General features: G+C 49.9%; 1 protein-coding gene across 1 annotated transcript in view; it reads left to right on the top strand.

Annotated features, from left to right (window-relative positions):
• Window positions 1-17,672, top strand: part of LOC135818515 (uncharacterized) — a 31,100-nt gene that overhangs the window by 10,125 nt on the left and 3,303 nt on the right. The window contains exons 6-18 of the mRNA XM_065331903.1: window positions 185-977; window positions 4,228-4,497; window positions 4,962-5,303; window positions 5,553-5,701; window positions 6,160-6,595; window positions 7,853-8,425; window positions 9,549-9,767; window positions 11,969-12,205; window positions 12,672-12,875; window positions 13,861-14,034; window positions 15,474-16,072; window positions 16,358-16,744; window positions 17,333-17,568. Coding sequence (XP_065187975.1) covers window positions 185-977; window positions 4,228-4,497; window positions 4,962-5,303; window positions 5,553-5,701; window positions 6,160-6,595; window positions 7,853-8,425; window positions 9,549-9,767; window positions 11,969-12,205; window positions 12,672-12,875; window positions 13,861-14,034; window positions 15,474-16,072; window positions 16,358-16,744; window positions 17,333-17,568 — 4,619 coding nt within the window. The remainder of the gene's footprint in view (window positions 1-184; window positions 978-4,227; window positions 4,498-4,961; window positions 5,304-5,552; window positions 5,702-6,159; window positions 6,596-7,852; window positions 8,426-9,548; window positions 9,768-11,968; window positions 12,206-12,671; window positions 12,876-13,860; window positions 14,035-15,473; window positions 16,073-16,357; window positions 16,745-17,332; window positions 17,569-17,672) is intronic.

Below are 17,672 nucleotides of genomic sequence, written 5' to 3' on the forward strand. Positions count from 1 at the left end.
GAGTAACGTTACGCACACTTACTCAATGACGATTGTCCTTTCTTCTTCTTGTCTTGCAATACGGCTGTCCGCAGCCAACCCTGCACTAATTGTGGCTCATGTGAGGTGCGAGAAAGAACACACACTCACTCAATGACGATTGTCCGCTTCTTCTTCTCCTCCTTCTTCTTGCTGTCACTGTTAGTGTGTTACCGTCGTCTGACTGTGCGTCCAAACTACATCGGTTGGCACACATCGATCTCGGCCGCAATCGCCTCGGCACCAACACCGCAGGGACTTGGGACTTTGTGCGGCACCTGCCCCACGTGAAGACTATCCTTTTGAGCAGTAACGAACTGACAGGTACGATTCCAGCACCGGCCGACTGGGCAAGTAAAGTCGTGAGCAAATTGGCACTGGACAACAACCAGTTTGACGTCTGGGACCTCAGCAACGGTGCGCAGCACTGGACACAGTTGATCTGGGTGAGCTTGAAGAACAATCAGCTGTCGCACGTACCGAAGGAAATCGGAAGCCTGAGACATCTCCAGGAGCTCTTTCTCAGCGGCAACAACGGCATCCGAGAGCTTCCCAGCGATATGCAGTACCTGGACGACTTGCTCATTTTCCCCTGGGCCGATTTGCAGCTGGAGCCGCCATTGCCGACAGAGCGTACTGCAAAGTCCATGAAGCGATATCTTCGAGAGGCCAATACAGATGCCAGGACGTTTAGCAACGTTCGCTTGGTCATCAATGCCACGTCGGATCAGGTCAAGGGGCCGTTTCTGGAACACCTGGACACGCGTAAGAAGCCGAGGAAAGGCGAGCACAATGAACAGGAAGGTGACAGCATACATCAGGATGACATCTCTGCCAAGTCGCTGTCATCACGCTCCAAAGCCAGCCCACCAGTTCGCAAAGTGATCACTATCTGCGAGGAGGATGCAGGCGGAGAGGAAGTGACGATCGAGTGCTGGGACTTTCATTCCGACAGCAAGGTATTTGACCCAGTTTAAATTAATTTTTTTAACCGTATTCTAACACATGGTGAGGACATGCATATACAAGTCAGGAAGGAGAAAAAAGACTACAGTAAAACCTGGTGTAAGCGACCTCTGGGTTTAGCGACCACCTGCTCTTAACGACCGCTTTTCCATGCACGGACAGTTCTACACAGAAACCGTGGGACCTGGTTCTTGAGACCACCTGGCTTTAACGCACTCTCCACATACAGGCATGAACCCGGCTCAGAACACATTGTTTTCTGGTTGGCATATCAGGGATATTGGGCGGAGCAGCTGGCGTGCATGAGAAAGACAGGTCGGCCTGCTCTGCGCAGGAGCTGTGACCCGGTGCACACATAGTGTGTGTGAGAGAGAGACAGACAGGTCGGCCTGCTCTGCGCAGGAGCTGTGACCTGGAGCACACAGAGTGTGAACGAGAGACGGTCGGCCTGCCGTGGGCAGGAGCTGCGACCGGTAGTGATTGAAATGAGCCAGCTGCGGAGATAGACTGCCCTCACCCGATATAAGTATATTGACAAGAGTTGTACTGACACTGTTATTGAGGAAATTATGGTGACAGTGACGGAGAGATAGTGATCCCCAGTCGAATGGGGTTGGGAGGGAAGGGGAAATTGACACTGACGGACAAACCAGTGAACAGTCAAGTCGTCAGAAAGCAAAAGTGACAAAGGAGTCTCTCTTTTCTCCTTCTCTCTCTCTAAAGCAAGATTTGGAATGCATGCGTGGGAGAGTGGCGCGCGCTGCGCATGCGCATGTATAGCAATGACATCATAATCAGATGCATGATCATCAGACTAAGTATGAGTGGTAGATGTTCCACGTTCGTTAACAGGGCTTAGCGCACACGCTAAACCACCATTAACGACCGTTAACGCACTCTCCACATACAGGCATGCACCCGGCTCAGAACACATTGTTTTCTGGTTGGCACATCAGGGATATTGGCGGACAAACCAGTGAACAGTCAAGTCGTCGGAAAGCAAATGTGACAAAGGAGTCTCTCTTTTCTCTTGCTCTCTCTCTAAAGCAAGATTTGGAAAGCACGCGTGGGAGAGTGGCGCGCGCTGCGCATGCGCATGTATAGCAATGACATCATAATCAGATGCATGATCATCAGACTAAGTATGAGTGGTAGGTGTTTCACGTTCGTTAACAGGGCTTAGCGCACACGCTAAACCACCACTTTTGCTTGCACCGTGGGGTGGTCGCTTAAACCAGGTTTTACTGTCCGTTTCAACTCCGAGTTTCATGTTCTTCACTATCATCGTGGACAATGAAGCTCAGAGTTGCAACATAGCCCCCTTCTCTCTATGGACTACAGTCAACTTGGCTAATAACGACTGCGGATATAACGACAATTCGCGAATAACGACAGAATCTCCTTGCCCAGAGCAAAGTCCCATCTGACTGTATACATATAAAACAGAGAGGTTCCAGGCTGTTCAAGAGAGTGCTCAATGCCGAGAGGCAGAGCTGGTTCAAACAATAAGAGGACAGAGAAAGTGTTTTAACTCCGAGTTTCACGCACTAAGCGATCATCAGAAAACAGTAATGAGTCGGTCTTGGGTTGTGCATCCTCGAGTATGAACAGCCAGGGAGAGTGCTCAACCCTGGGAACAGGGGAGCGACCTGTAAAACAGAGAGGTTCCAGGCTGTCCAAGAAAAAAATGGTAACCGTGCAAGCACACAAGCACCTCTCTCTCAACAAGAGGAGTGAGCTTGTGTCAAAGTGTCGCCACGAGAGTAAGTACTACCTTCGGAACTTCAAACCATCCACAGCCATCACCTAATTAAGTAAGGGACAACCAGCTCCAGTGGTTGTCACCTTTCACCACTGCTGCATGTCATTCGCACTTTTAGATTTGCCCCATGATGCAGTCATTTATGCCTTGCACTGCCACCATTCACAACTTTTAGATTTGCGCCATGATGCAGCCATTTGCACTTTGCTTTGTGAGTATATAACCAGATTTACTCAGTTTACTGTTTTCTGATGATCGTTTAGTGCGTGAAACTCGGAGTTAAAACACGTTCTCTGTCCTCTTATTGTTTCACTGTATACATCTAATGAGACTTCTGGTATAACGACACTTCGCGAAAAAGAACACCTTTCTGATGCACCGCCGAGTGTCGTTGTACACAAAGTTGAGTGTACGTGGAAAGCTCTTCCCTCTATGGGTATTTGGCCTGCCGGCCTTGGGTAGTGGAGCAGGTTACATGTCGATTAGGCAGCGCATAGATCATGGGGCTGGGAAGTGATGACGTCAAGTGTCAAAATCTAATGACAAATAACTACTTCCAGATCCCCTCTGCCCAGCGAAGTGCAGGACGCGTTGGGTGCACGGGTCCCTCATGTCGTACGCAAGTGTGATTTTTGTCTGTGCCAGGCAGAACCGCCGGAAGCAGTTTTCAATTGGTCCGGGAGTACCACAGTCTTTCATACTTTGTGTATACAGGCGCGTGCGCCGGTGCCCTTCAAGGGGCGGGGGGTTCCGGGGACCTCCCCCGGGAAAATTTTCAAAAAATGAAGCAAAATCCTGCATTTTGAGCGAAAAAGGGGGGGGGGGGTTCCGGGCACCCAGGAACCCATACGGGGCATGCGCCTGGTATAATATGGCGGGGGACATAATTATGCCCCCCTCCACAGTAAACATACATTGGTAGCTACAAAGTTGGTCCGGCACTAACCTGTTCAACCGGACCGGTTCCACTGACGGGCCTGCCAGGAGTGGGTCCCTGACCGGGAGGGCCCAGTCTAGTCACTGCCAGTGGCTGTGTCACGGTGGCTGTGCTGTGAAAAACCAGCTAACGTGTATACAAGAACTGGATCCAAGTGAATCTGAAAGTGTGCATTGTCATGACCCGGGGTCTGGTGTGGCGTAGCACTTTCAAGCCCTATATGATTGTATGTACACGAGATCATAGTACAATTCCAATGCAATCCATACCCCCCCCCCCCCTCCCCCAACACACACACACACACACACGTATACACTCACCCCCCCCCCCAAATTACATACACCCTCTCTCTCTCTCTCTCTCTCTCTCTCTCTCTCTCCCTCTCTCTCTCTCTCTCTCTCTCTCTCTCTCTCTCTCTCTCTCTCTCTCTCTCTCTCTCTCACACACACACACACACATATACTTACATGGACATTACGGAAATCCTGTCCTAGTTAGCCATTATCGCTAACAGAAGGCGCTGCGTAACGTTCACTGTCTGCAGGATCACAAGGCACTTCAGGACGGATTCCTGGCCAGGCGCTCAGCATACCTGGCCATGTTTAATGCGTCTAAGCCTGACGACGTGCTGCGATTGCGACCGTGGCTGCAGACAGTGGCTGAGTCCAGTCCCGGATGTCCCGTTGTGCTTGTCGGTATTCCGGAGAAGTCAGCGCGAGCAGAGGGCACGCGAGTGCGCGAGAATGTCGAGCGGCTAAGACGAATTCTGCCCGACGGCCTCGTCCATGCTTACAACGTCGACACTATTCTCCAGGTAAGAGTCATAGACTTAGAACGAGTTGTGATGGCTAAAACTGCTGTGATTGTACCTTCAATTAGAGTTACAGACAGTGTTGGCCTTAACCTGGATGCTTTTTTAGCTCTTATCAGTGTTCAGTGCATGTGTACACTGAAGGTTTGCTGCTGAGTCGAAGGATGAGCAATCCCTATTCCGAGCTCACCCTGCCCGGGATAATAGTGTTACTAGTGTGGTGTTTGTTGAAGCAGGATGCAGCGAATGGGACTTTTTTGGTCTTTGACCACTTTGCCGGGTCTAGTCTACTCCCCTCCCACCGCTTTATGAGCTGCATCTGCGTCTTGATCCCAAGGGTGGTGGTGTTCCTACGGATGCTGAAAACTCGGCCTCCAGCTGAGCCTCACGCTAACCGTGAATTTGTTGTTTCGTTCTTTTCCCGTCTGTAAAATGGGCGCACCGTGTTGGTTATTTTACGGTGACAGAGACGCTTGCTTGGCAACCCGTGGGCAGACGTGCTTAAGACGGTCGTGGAGTCTCGTGCCGCCAGTGCTGCCCTGCATGCCAAGGTGCAGAGCTTCTGCCACGACCTGCGCGACGAGATCATGCTCGTGCGCCAGAGCAGATCCTGGCGCGACTGCATGGTGGTGGACACTAAGAGAGTGAGAGAGATTGCTGAGCGGGTGCGCAGAAAGACCAGTGGCCTGGAAGGAAGGGGACATTCTGACACGGAGCAACACGGCGTGACACAGCCTGTTGGGACTGCTGAAGAAGCAGATGAGCTGAGCAGGCAAGCTGAACGGGACAAAGAGCAAGCAGACAATGAGGTGAGTTAATCTATATCCGATGTTCTGCTTATCTGGTCTTGTGCACGTAGGATATGTTCGGTGCATAATGATGGATGTACACATCTACACTGCAAGTGCCTGTGTGCCTAAGTTGTGTGTGTGTGTGTGTGCGCGTGTGTATGTGTTTGTGTGTTATGTGTGCGTGCACGTGTGTATGTATGTGCGTGCGTGTGTGTGTGTGTGCGTGTGTATGTGTGTGTGTGTGTGTCCTTCATGGGTCCCGTGCAGCTACACATGGCGTTGCAATTCCTTGAGGAGGTGGGCATCGTCATGCACTTGCCGGACTCGCATCTGGGTCTTCACGCCTATTACTGCTTGCATCCGGCACGCTTGTGCAACTGGATTGCCGTGCACGCACTTGGCGAGATGTCCATGGGGTAAGACAGAAATATGCAGTCATGATCCCTGAGTAGCCGATAGCGGCAAGTGTAACACGAGCGACGTCCGAATGTGTGCCTTTACATCCGATAGACGTGTACCGCATATGATCTATCGTAAGCGCTGTGTTATGGCATGTATGTCATCTCTGGACGTGTTCCGTATGAGTACTACACTTGCTCTATCAGCATTATCAGTTTTCTGACTTTTGCTCAACGGCATGAAATCATTGGTAGCAACGAGGCTTGGTCATAAGAGCCTCTTAAACACAGTGAATTATATTTTCCCAAGTGTTCGACAAATTTTCAACTCAACAAGACTTGGTGCTCTATGATCGGTCGTTGACATGTAGATGTTAGAAAGTAAGTTGTATGATTCAAATTGACTTGTCAGCATTCCAGCGCCTTCCTATGGTACACCTCTGTTTTGCTGGATCTGGTTTATGGTGTGGGCACAGGAACTCTGAAGTTGACCGACAGCGGGCTGGGTACAGTCTGCAGACAATGGATTGCCTGGACGGAGACCACGGCGCCGCGTCACTGGTCCGTCAACTGATGCATTTGCTGGAGCAACTCTGTATGGCATTGCCGCTCAGAGGCATTCGTGCAGGAACAACCGACACCAGAGCCAGCAGCGGTGGTGTTGGCCAATCGCCGATGCTCTTTATCCCGTCAAACCTTCCCAGCCATGGCACTGACCGGAATCTTAAAGGCAACGGCAAAGTCGTGCGCTACTTGCTGCTCCCATCTATGTCGCATGCCCTCGTCACGCGGCTTCTCGCCCATCTGCTGCAGTTTGCACGCGTGTTTGACAAACTAGATGGCACCGTCGGTAATCCGAAGCTTTGGAAAACCGGCATCAGTGTCAAATGGCCACACAAGATTCTCTTCAAGGTGAAGTGCCGCTACACGTGTGTTGCTAGAAAAAAACCGTTTTTTCGACTACCGTATTTTTCCGGAGTATGAGCCACACTTTGAACACTCAAAATTCACCCAGAAAAGAGGGGTACGGCTTAAAATCCGATGATCAATTTAACAGTGGTAAATAGAATAGATGTCTGTATTTCATGGTCAAAAATGGGGGGGGGGGGGCTTATACTCCAGAAAGTACGGTAACTTAGCAACAGCTATATGTATCCACCTAGTATTCATACATTGTAGACAGCTCTGATCAATCTATTCATACGTTGTAGACAGCTCTGATCAATCTATTCATACGTTGTAGACAGCTCTGATCAATCTATTCATACATTGTAGACAGCTCTGATCAATCTATTCATACATCGTAGACAGCTCTGATCAAACTAGGATAACACCATGAAGTGCCTGTACGAGCATAGGGTGGTCTTTAACCACCGGCCCAGCACTGGGGAGAATGGTATGCGGCATTCACGCCCGTAAGCCTAAGACAGGTCGAGATTATCTACCACATTACTATATCGCAGTCCACCTACAGATGTGACAGTCTGTGCAGTTATGCAGATACGTAATCACTTTTTGTTCCACCGGATTTTCGTTTGCACTTTACAGTCCATTCATAAAAAGATGGACTTCTAGCTTTTGGCCAAAAATGGGTCAAACTTGAATTTTTTTCAGAATTTTTCTACAAACTCCTATGGAATGCTCTTCCAGTTATGTTTCTGAAGCCTATTACATCTACTCCAAAAAGCAAGCCCTAAAACAAGAATAGAATTTCGGCCAGGTTTTGCCCCAAAAGCACTGAATTGAGAAAAACCGTCAAAATCCAGGCCGTTTCACTCCGCCTGCAGCAGTGACATTCTGCGGTCCGAACTTCAGTCGAGGTATCTTTTTTAACCCTTTTTTCAAATTTCAAATCTCGGAGCACTGTACTGTGTACTTCGAAGTACGTGTATATGTACGATGAAATAACGAAAAATAGCCAGATACGGGAGCTCGACAGAGCCAGGGCCCATCTTTTTTATGAATGGACTGTAGCATACGTACATTTGGCGTAGAATACAAAACGGAGTTGTCATTGACTTGTGAAAGTGCTCAATCCACAAAGAAAACTTACGAAAAAAGAGCCCGCAGACTTGTCACGGTGCACTTGGCAGATGCAGAGGTTCTTGCTGTGCCGGTCCTGACTATTGTAGCTGTGTTGTGAATATGCCTCTACAATGTACAACTCAGGTCGAGTGCTGTCGTTACAGTGCCGAGAAGGATAATACCGACTGGCCCGATGTTGATGCAAGCGTCCGAGACTACAGACAGGACATGATACGAGTGGAGGTAGAGTACCGGAGCCCACTGCCTGGAGCGCCACCGCCAGCCGCATGCATGCCCTACCAGCACATGTTCTGCTACCTGATGGAGACCATACTAGCAATGCTCGACGAGTGGCGAATGCCACTGACTTACTGGCAGCTTGACAAGCCCGAGAGGCTTCAGTATGCCGTGTGTCCACAGTGCAGCGGCCATGGTCGTATCGCCTGGCCGCTTGATGTCATTACAGCACGTTCAGCGGAGAGTCCCTGGTGTTGCAGTCGCAAGCACCCCGAGGCGTGTTTCCTGCCCCGTGATCTGGCGCCAGAGCTGGATGAGTCCTGGCGTTGTGGTGTACAGGATCTGAGTGGCAGCAAGCGCCTGGTCCAGGTGAAACGGCTCGGCGGCGGGGGCTTCGGAGAAGTCTCCCGCGACAAGATGCGCGACGAAAACACGGGAGTGGATGTGATCGTTGCAACAAAGAAGTTCTTATCATGCCTGGTAAGATACCGTATTATACCGAATATAAGTCTTACACCTTTTTACACTTGTCTTCAGGCCCAACAAAGGGGCTGCCACTTACAATCGAGCATAATAATTACTTATGAAATGAATATATCGAAACGATACGGCATGGACCTGGAAATGGGGGGTGCCGAGAAGCGCCTATCTATCGCTGGGAAATCAAATCATGCTTGCCCCAATATTTTTTACAACGTGAGGGTGGCTAAATCAGAGTGGATCTGATATAGGCTTCACAAGCACCATTGATTACACCAGAGTTAATCCAGCCAATAGCTCTTTGGATAGCAGGCACTGTAAAAGCCATATATGTACAAAGTGCTGACTCTAACGAGTTAACGAGGAGAAATCTGTCGTTAAAATAGAAATCGTTATACAGAAATCGATACATATACTGCCCTATTGAGCGTTGAGAATGAGTGAGAACCGTTACCTTTGGTACACGTAAACTAGTCAATTTTGGGAAATCGTTATGTGCGCCTCGTTAGAATAATGGCTTTTACAGTATGTCACAGTATACTTAGAACAGAAAGTATGGACTCTGAAATCAACTTCCGTAAAAGTCCATAAATAAGTACCTGCCCGAAATAAATACCCCCCCCCCCCTCATTCTTGTGACTCTGTCTGTTGAAGTCAAGTCAAGCCCGATAAACATACCGCCCGAAATCAGTACCGGTATGGTGCGTGCATGCAGCACGTGGCATGTACATCTACATGAAAATGACTTCTCCACTAAACACAAGTCAGGTCCGAAAGTTAGTTCATGCCCGAAAGTCAGTACCCGCCCGAAAGTTAGTACGAGTGTGGCCACTAAATTCGAAAGCAAATACTTATTTACGGACTTTTACGGCAAGGTGGCAGGTCTGTACAACATTACACCTTCAGGCTGCCACGCCTGATGGCAATAGACCCAAGCCACTATCTGGCATACGTACATCCACCAACCGAACTAGCTGACATCCATACACCCCCCCCCCCCCCCCCCAGCCCTCCACTACCACCCCCACGCGCATTAAATTTACACACAACACACTGTGTGCAAATCAATGATCAAGTCTTATGGGCTTCAGCTCATTCTAAATGTTCTCAATTCCTGTGACAGGGGTCCAGCGCCGAGGAGAATCTCCGCGACGAGCTGAGAATCGTTGCCGAGCTCCGTCACCCCAGTATCGTAAGCGTGCACGGCTTCCACCAGTCAGACGCTGGTCAAAAGCTGGTTATGGAGATCGCTGAGCATGGTGCGCTGAATGACCTGCTCGCGAAGAAACGTGTGCACAGCTCCCTGCTGCAGGTGGACTTTGTCCACAAAGTGGCTCTGCAGGTAAGTTTGAAAGCACGGTGCACGGTCGGCTATAGCTATGCATGCGTACATGAATAATTGAATATACACGTATTTGTTTGTTTGAGTTGGAAGGCTGTTGGTTAGCGCTACGGAGATGTGTTGAAGCTAAGTGTCAGGACGTCGAAAGTCTCAGCACTCTGTCAGTTTTGTGCCTAGTTGTTGCACTTTCTGACTGTATATAGTATCCGGTTACAGAGATGGAGAGTTAACTCGTATCCATGTGTCCTTTTCCTTTCTACATTTATTATTGGCTCAACATCCGAGTTTCAAATTATTTGTTTGTTTTCATTTTACTTCAGGGGGGGGGGGGGGGGGGAGATCGTTAACTCCGACTCAAGTAATTACTAAAAAATTAGTAAAAATGTATTGTGTGTGTGTGTGTGTGTGTGTGTCTGTAGCTGTGCTGGAACTGCTCTATTTCGCCGCCACTATTTACCATTAGCCATGTCTCCCCCTCCTCCACCCTACACAGTGGGTCCATTGTTATTAGGCATCTGCCTGTTTTGGTTTCTCCACTATAAATATAAGAATACTACTGGCAGACTCCATACGCAAAGCCATCAAGAAGCTGTTCAGAGACTCCGGGTTGAGAATCACGATCAGCACAAACCAGAGAACGGTCAACTTCCTTGACGTTACCTTCAACCTCGCAAGTGGCCGCTACGAGCCGTACCGAAAACCGAACGACGCACCGAGATACATCAACACCGAGTCGAACCACCCGCCGACAATCATACAGAAATTGCCGACAATGATCAACAAGCGAGTGTCGAGCATTTCGTGCGACCAAGAGGCCATCAGCAATGCTGCACCGGCCTACAGGGAAGCACTATCAGCCAGCGGATGCCCGGCCGCACTAACATTCAACAACGGCGGCCAGGCAAAGAAGAGCCGAGAAAGAAAGAGAAACATAATTTGGTACAACCCGCCATTCAGCAAATCTGTGTCTACCAGTATCGGCCAGAGGTTCCTGACGCTGGTTCGAAAGCACTTCCCGGCATCGTCACCTCTTTGTAAAATTTTCAACAAAAATACGGTCAAGGTCAGCTGCTCGTGTATGCCCAACATGGCCTGCATAATCAGGGGGCACAACCAGAAAGTGCTAGCCCCGGCCGACGTGCGAAAACCAGCAGAGGAATGCAACTGCCGAGCTAAACCCTCTTGCCCTCTGGACGGCCAGTGTTTGCAGGAAAGGGTGGTCTATCAAGCGAACGTCACAGCCCGGAGCTCAGGTGACGAGAGGCGGTACTTCGGGCTTTGCGAGACACCGTTCAAGACGCGCTATAGCAACCACCTCACGACCATGAGATACGAAAAGTACCACAAAAGCACGCAGCTGTCGAAGCACCTGTGGGCACTGCAGGACCAGGGTGAAGAGTACGACATCAGATGGTCCATCGTCGACAGAGCAAAGACCTACAGCAACATCTCAAAAAGATGCGGCATGTGCTTAGCGGAGAAGGTCAAAATCATCCGCGCTGACGCAGCCACGCTCCTCAACAAAAAATCAGAATTAGTATCAAAATGTCGACACCAGAATAAGTTCTACCTCTCGCGCTGCGGCACTGGCGTCACTTAGTCACCTGCATGCCGCCGCCGGCACCTGCCTGCCGCCACCAGGCCCAGGCCAGGGCCTGCCTGCCTGCCCGCCGTCACTGTAACTAACGTGTTACTTGACTGTCACCCCTCCTTCTCTCCCTCCTTTTCTCACCTCCCATGTGATAACCGACACCATCCGCACCATGTCTCCCTAACTAACGTATCACTTGAAATGTCACACTAATGTCGCGCTTTTGCCACCTTTGCGCGCTATGCTTTTTCGTGCTTTTTCGCGCTTCACTCACTTTGCGCGCCCTATTTTAGCTACCTGCCTGGGTATAAATTTGGACCCAGATGATGTACAGGTTATCAGTTGTCTGAGGATTGCCTTAGCTTTGCTATGTGCATGAAACGCAGCGTTACAACAATGACCTAGCCGGCTGTCTCTATTCTCTTCTGCCTTTTGTAAGAATACTACTGTGTGTGTGTGTGTGTGTTTGTGTGTGTGTGTGTGTGTGTGTGTGTGTGTGTGTGTGTGTGTGTGTGTGTGTGTGTGTGTGTGTGTGTGTGCATGTGTGTGTGTGTGTGTGTGTGCGCGCGTACGTGCGTGTGTGTGTTTAACTGCTGTAACCGTGTCCCAGGTTGCCCTGGGTTTAGAATGCATGCACGGCAAGTGCATTGCCTTCAGGGACATGAAGCCCCACAACATTCTCATACGGTCGCTGGACATCTCCACCGAGCGCGTGGCTGTCCTCACCGACTTTGGCATCTCACAGTGGTGTGGCCCGGCTGGGCTCAGCAAGTTAACGGGCACAGCGGGCTACCGGCCACCGGAAATGATCTCCTCCGCCACAGGCACACTGCACTATGACGAGAAGGTGTGGGTGACGCGTGCACTATTCTAGTGTTGATGTAAAGTGTGTTGCTGGCAAGTTGTCATGATGCAGTGGAGTGTTGATATAATATATTATGGTATTGCTTGGTGTAGTTTGGTATTGATGTAACGTGTTGCTGGCTAGTTGTCGTGGCGGGCTCCCTGGAAGCTGCATGCGTGAACTGGCATTGGAGAGGTGGGTAGTGGGGTGTGTTATATAGTGAACACACAAGGTCAAACCTCTTCTACACACACACACACGAGGTCGAACCTCTTCTACACACACACACACGAGGTCGAACCTCTCGTTTACACTCAGCTCACAACGATAACCAGTTTGTGGAATAGTGATAATTAGAATGAATCAATTACGTGGAGCATGCGCCAATGCACGCCACGTGTCCTTCAAACCTAAATGTCGTACAAATCAGACCGTAGTATACCTTCTTTTTTTTTTTACGTATCTCCAGGCTGACATATTTTGTTTTGGACTGGTCCTGTGTGAGCTCGCAACGGGTGGCAAGCGTCCGTTCCTGCCCGGTGCTAATCACATCATGCGCGAGAAAGACATGCTGGAGGTCTACGGCGCGAGTCGTGAAACGCAGGCCGCTCGTCTGCACGAGGTCCTCTCCGACCTGCTGTACTGGCCTGCCATGTACAACCTCGTTAAGCAGGTACGTGTGTGTGTGTGTGTGTGTCTGTCTGTGTGTGCCTGTGTGCATGAACAGAACTCACGTTGGCCGCTAGCCTGGGGAGCGCGCTGCGTACCGTACTCAACCGACCTACCCCATGTCTGTCGGGCCCCTCGTATGAGGGGGCATGTGACCGTCTTACGGCAATGTTCAGGACAGGACAGGATATGTGTATGTGTGTGTATGTGCGCGCGCGCGCACCAGGCTGTGAGAGAGGGTGGCGGCTGCATACCGTACACCCATGCATGCAGTGCGCATAGCACATGCCTGTAAATCTAACTCTAGTGCACCATGAACTAAATACTAGTGGCTAATGCCACGGAAGCTATTAGTGTGTGTGTGGGGGGGGGGGGAGGGGGTCTGCCAATGACCCTGATTTAGCAGGTGCAGCTGCATAACTGAAGTAAGAGTACGCGGACACCGTACACCATCTTTTCGACAGTACAGTCAGACCTCGCTTAACCGCACAGATCCGTTTTCCACAAAAATATCCGGATAGGCGAGGGAACCGGATAACCGAACACTGGTTATGTTGGATGCACCATGGATGCTGTAAATCTGTAACCAGCTATTTTCTTCCGGATGGCGAGGGATCAGGATAAAAGAGGACCGGATAAGCGAGGTCTGACTGTATTGACACACCGCATGAAAAAGTTTGATTCTGGCCCAGCATCACATTGTATGGCGCATGCCCAAAGCCGACGGTGGGAGCGCTCTGGGCTGCAGCACAAGACCAGCTGCTGCATACTCTCCACCATCAGGCTACACAGCCGCTGGCATGAAGTCGTTGCAACCTCCAGACCTGGCTGCTGGGGTTTTGTCACACTCGTAAAATGTCGCCGTTGCACAAGGTCAATTATTATAAACACGTTCTCGTTGAAGTGTATCAGCGAGGCAGCCAAAATCTAATATGCCACAACTTGATGCCTTCATATTAGTATGATTGTACTCATGTGTGATTGCACAGTGCCTGCAAGAGTCGCCAGAACAGCGGCCGACTGCCGGCGAGCTAGTCCGTCTCTTGCAGCACGCCGACTTTGCCTGCATTCGCGGTAGAGCCACGCTGCCAAGGGATCACAAGTCTCCCCTGGTCGTACTTGGCATGGATGCGTTTGAGCAGCCAGTTTCCGGAGCCCCACAGGTTAGTACAAAGCTCACACTCCAGAGCACGATACTCTCATTTATTGACAGGCCAAAGCTTCAGTACATCACTCTGGATAATTATAAAAATGCTGCATTTTTCATTCCCATTCTCACTACACAATCATGGAGGGAACTCTCAGCCTGAGCTGGTTTTGCTCGCGGCTGCAATGCACGGGGTAGTGAACCCAGGACAGAAGCGGACCAGGCATCATGACTTTGCACATCTATAGTTATGCTGCTTCATTATGCGACCTGCTTTTGTTACTATTATTATTATTGTAGAAAGGAAAAAGACATTATGAATACGAGTTAAGTATCATGTTACAGTGATGGAGAGTTACTCTTAACTAGGCACAAAACTGACAGAGTACTGAGACATTCAACGTCCTGACACCTAGCTTCAACACATCTCCGTAGCGCTAACCGACAGCCTTCCAACTTGGAAGGTTCAAGGTTATGGAAAGACCAAAGAGGGGAAGGCAAGCGCAACGAAAACGACTGTAGCTTTTGCTCGTTTTCGTTGCGCTTGCCTTTCCCTCTTTGGTCTTTCCATAACCTTGAACCTTCCAATTGGAAGGCTGTCGGTTAGCGCTACGGAGATGTGTTGAAGCTAGGTGTCAGGACGTCGAATGTCTCAGTACTCTGTCAGTTTTGTGCCTAGTTATTGCACTTTCTGACTGTATAAAGTATCATGTTACAGTGATGGAGAGTTACTCTTAACTCGTATCCATAATGTCTTTTTCCTTTCTACATTTATTTATGGCTCAACATCCGAGTTTCAAATTATTATTATTATTATTATTATTATTTTCACTACACATTTGATGGGAAAGTTTTGAAGAGAGGAAGCCAAAAGCAGCAACCCCGTTCCAGGAACATACTTATGATCATAGAGAGAAGATCCATTAGCAGTGGACAGTGTTAGAAGAGAAGACAGAACAAATAACCTGCAAAAGAGAGCTGGCTGGGTTTCCCTAAATGCATGCCATGGCTACATACCATGATAATCATAAGGTTTAACTCGGTTTAACTAAGGTTTAACATGTTGTCCTCCTTTTTCACCATAATCATAAGGATGTGAATAATCAGCTTAGGACTATTACAGTGCAGTTGAGTCAGGACGGCTTCATGAAGTGATAGCGACTAGTGTAGCATAAAACGGCACATGAACACGCTTTAGTTGTCAACACAGCAAACGCCGGTAAAGCCGCATTCAGGAAAAGCGGAATGTGCTGAAAGTCGTGCATCTTGCAGTCTTGGATGACTTCGATGAAAGACTGACGGTTTCAAATTTCTACGGTGTATGAGGTTTACGTAAAATCGAGAGTTGGCATATTGAGAGTTGACCTGTACTCATTTATCTTTGTTCGTATTTCACTTGCCGCTGTGCTGTGCTGCCGCTGTGCTGCCCCATGCTTGGTATACTAATGCATGCAGGCGTGGGCGTGCGTGGGCAGAGAAGACGGCAGAGAAGACGGCAGCGACGTCCAGCTCTACTCGTTTGACCTGTCCAAGCCCGGCCTCGGGCGTGAGGTGCGCACGATGCGTGACCAAACGCCAGCGCTGAGCGGGCACATCGTCCTGGCGGAGATCGGTTCTCAGCACTTCATCATCACGGGCGCCCGCGGTGGCACAGTCTGCATCATTCGCAGTAAGGACCACAGCGTTCGCGTGCGGAAACTGGCAGCAAGCGCAACCATCACGTCCCTTCTCTACGTGTCGGCAAAACCACAACCAGCGGACAGCACGGCTGCGACTGTTGGGGTGCTCCTCGTCGGCTTGAGCAATGGAACATTGGCGCGCATTGACGGCAAGGACATCCTCTCCGCTTGGGGAACCGAGAGATTCGAATGTCCGTTCAAAACCATCCTGGTGCCGCTGGAGAGCCCCGAGGCTGCGCATCGCGATCGTCCGGTTTCGACCATGGTGAAACATGCTGGCAGTGGCACTGCGTGGCTAGTCTGCGATCACAGTGTGTTTGTGTATGACACAAGCACTGCACCACCGCTGTCGGAGTGTACACCAGTCAACATAAGGTAAGTACTGTTCTGAAGTGCAACTTCTGTTCTGACGGCATGCATTCGGGTGTGTACACACAACAGCAGTAGCATTGCTAGTTTTTCAATACGCAGTCAACTCAGCAGATGTGTGTGTGTGTGTGTGTGTACGTGTGTGTGTGTGTACGTGTGTGTGTGTGTACGTGTGTGTGTACATGTGTGTGTGTACGTGTGTGTGTGTGTACGTGTGCAACTGCGTACGGGTTGGCAAATGTGTGTATATGTGTTGCTGCGTGTACGCGTGTGTTTACACTATAACTCTAGTGGTGACTATCAGTACGACGGAGTGGCAGTCAGTGGCGAATACGTTTTCACGACTGTGATCGGCAAACCACTGATCCAGGCCTGGCTGTGCACAGACCCCTTGTCGGGCACTGTGAAGCACAGAGTAGAGTTCAGCGTATCACACCTGCTTGGCAAGCCACCACTACCTGGCAACTTTACACGGCAAGCAGCGACGGCATCGCCGGTCGATTACGGCTGCGTGTACCGCATCCTGGCCCAGGGGAGAACGCTGTGGGTGGCCGTGAGCGACTGTGCACCCAGTACGGCTGCCGGCAACTCCAACTCCGTCGTTGCTGTTGTCAACGTCGCCGACCTGGGCACGCCAGTGATCGAGGCTGTCACCCAGTGTCACAACAAGGCTGTGAGGTCAGTGGACAGCATAATTATAGTAATAACACTTCTTTTCATACAAAAGAAAAGGACCAAGGAACTACAAGTTACGCTATAGTGTCCACTAACACCACCAGTTACTAAACAATCAGCGGAACTTGTAGTTCCTTGGTCCTTTTTTCTTCTGTATAAATTAATCCTTGGCTCTCCATCGGAGTACACTTCTTTTCGTCGGTGATTATTTTGGATCGGGTGGAGTTGAAATTAGGTGGCAGGGCATAGCACTCCTAACCAGGAATACAGAGAAACTAACCCCCGCACTAGTAAGCAGTGAGCCCGTCGCCTCTTTAGCAATGTACATATGCCTGTTCTGTAATGCCAATCATGTGCCAGATCTGCAAGAACCCGGGCGAATGAAGCTCATTTCCTTTGCTGCAGTGCTACAGATTCGACTGCGGGGGAAAACGTGAAGTCCTCCAGATTGACCCATATTGGCTGAAGTGCTGAACTAAACTCCACCTATAAAGCAAATGGTTTTCTCCAAACCCGTCTTCGAAAGGTTTTGTGTACTCGTAGTTGAGTAGAGCTCTGGCGTGTTCTATTGTTTCATCGTCTACTGTATAGCTCCATGGTGCTCACTAATCTGCCAGTTCACCGAGTTCCCAAGGACAAGCAGCCACACAGATGCCAGGCACGCAATGAGGAGTACAGCAGCAGTGATCAAGAGCCAGGTGCTAGCAGCAACCAATCCGGAGGGCAACCTTCTGGCGAATCGTTAGCGCCGTGCATCGTCACGGCCGGACTCAGCCACAACCTTACAGAGCCGGCAACTAGCCAGGCAGTTGAAGCCGGGCATGCTCGTAAGTCTAGCCGTGAATGACTTAGAACAGGTCAGCACGGAAATAGTCTGATGGGCGCGGAGAACCTAAACTGCTCCCGGCCGATATTGATGACCTATGTTATG

Source organism: Sycon ciliatum, chromosome 5 (genome assembly GCF_964019385.1).
Source record: "Sycon ciliatum chromosome 5, ocSycCili1.1, whole genome shotgun sequence".
Lineage (NCBI taxonomy): Eukaryota > Metazoa > Porifera > Calcarea > Leucosolenida > Sycettidae > Sycon > Sycon ciliatum.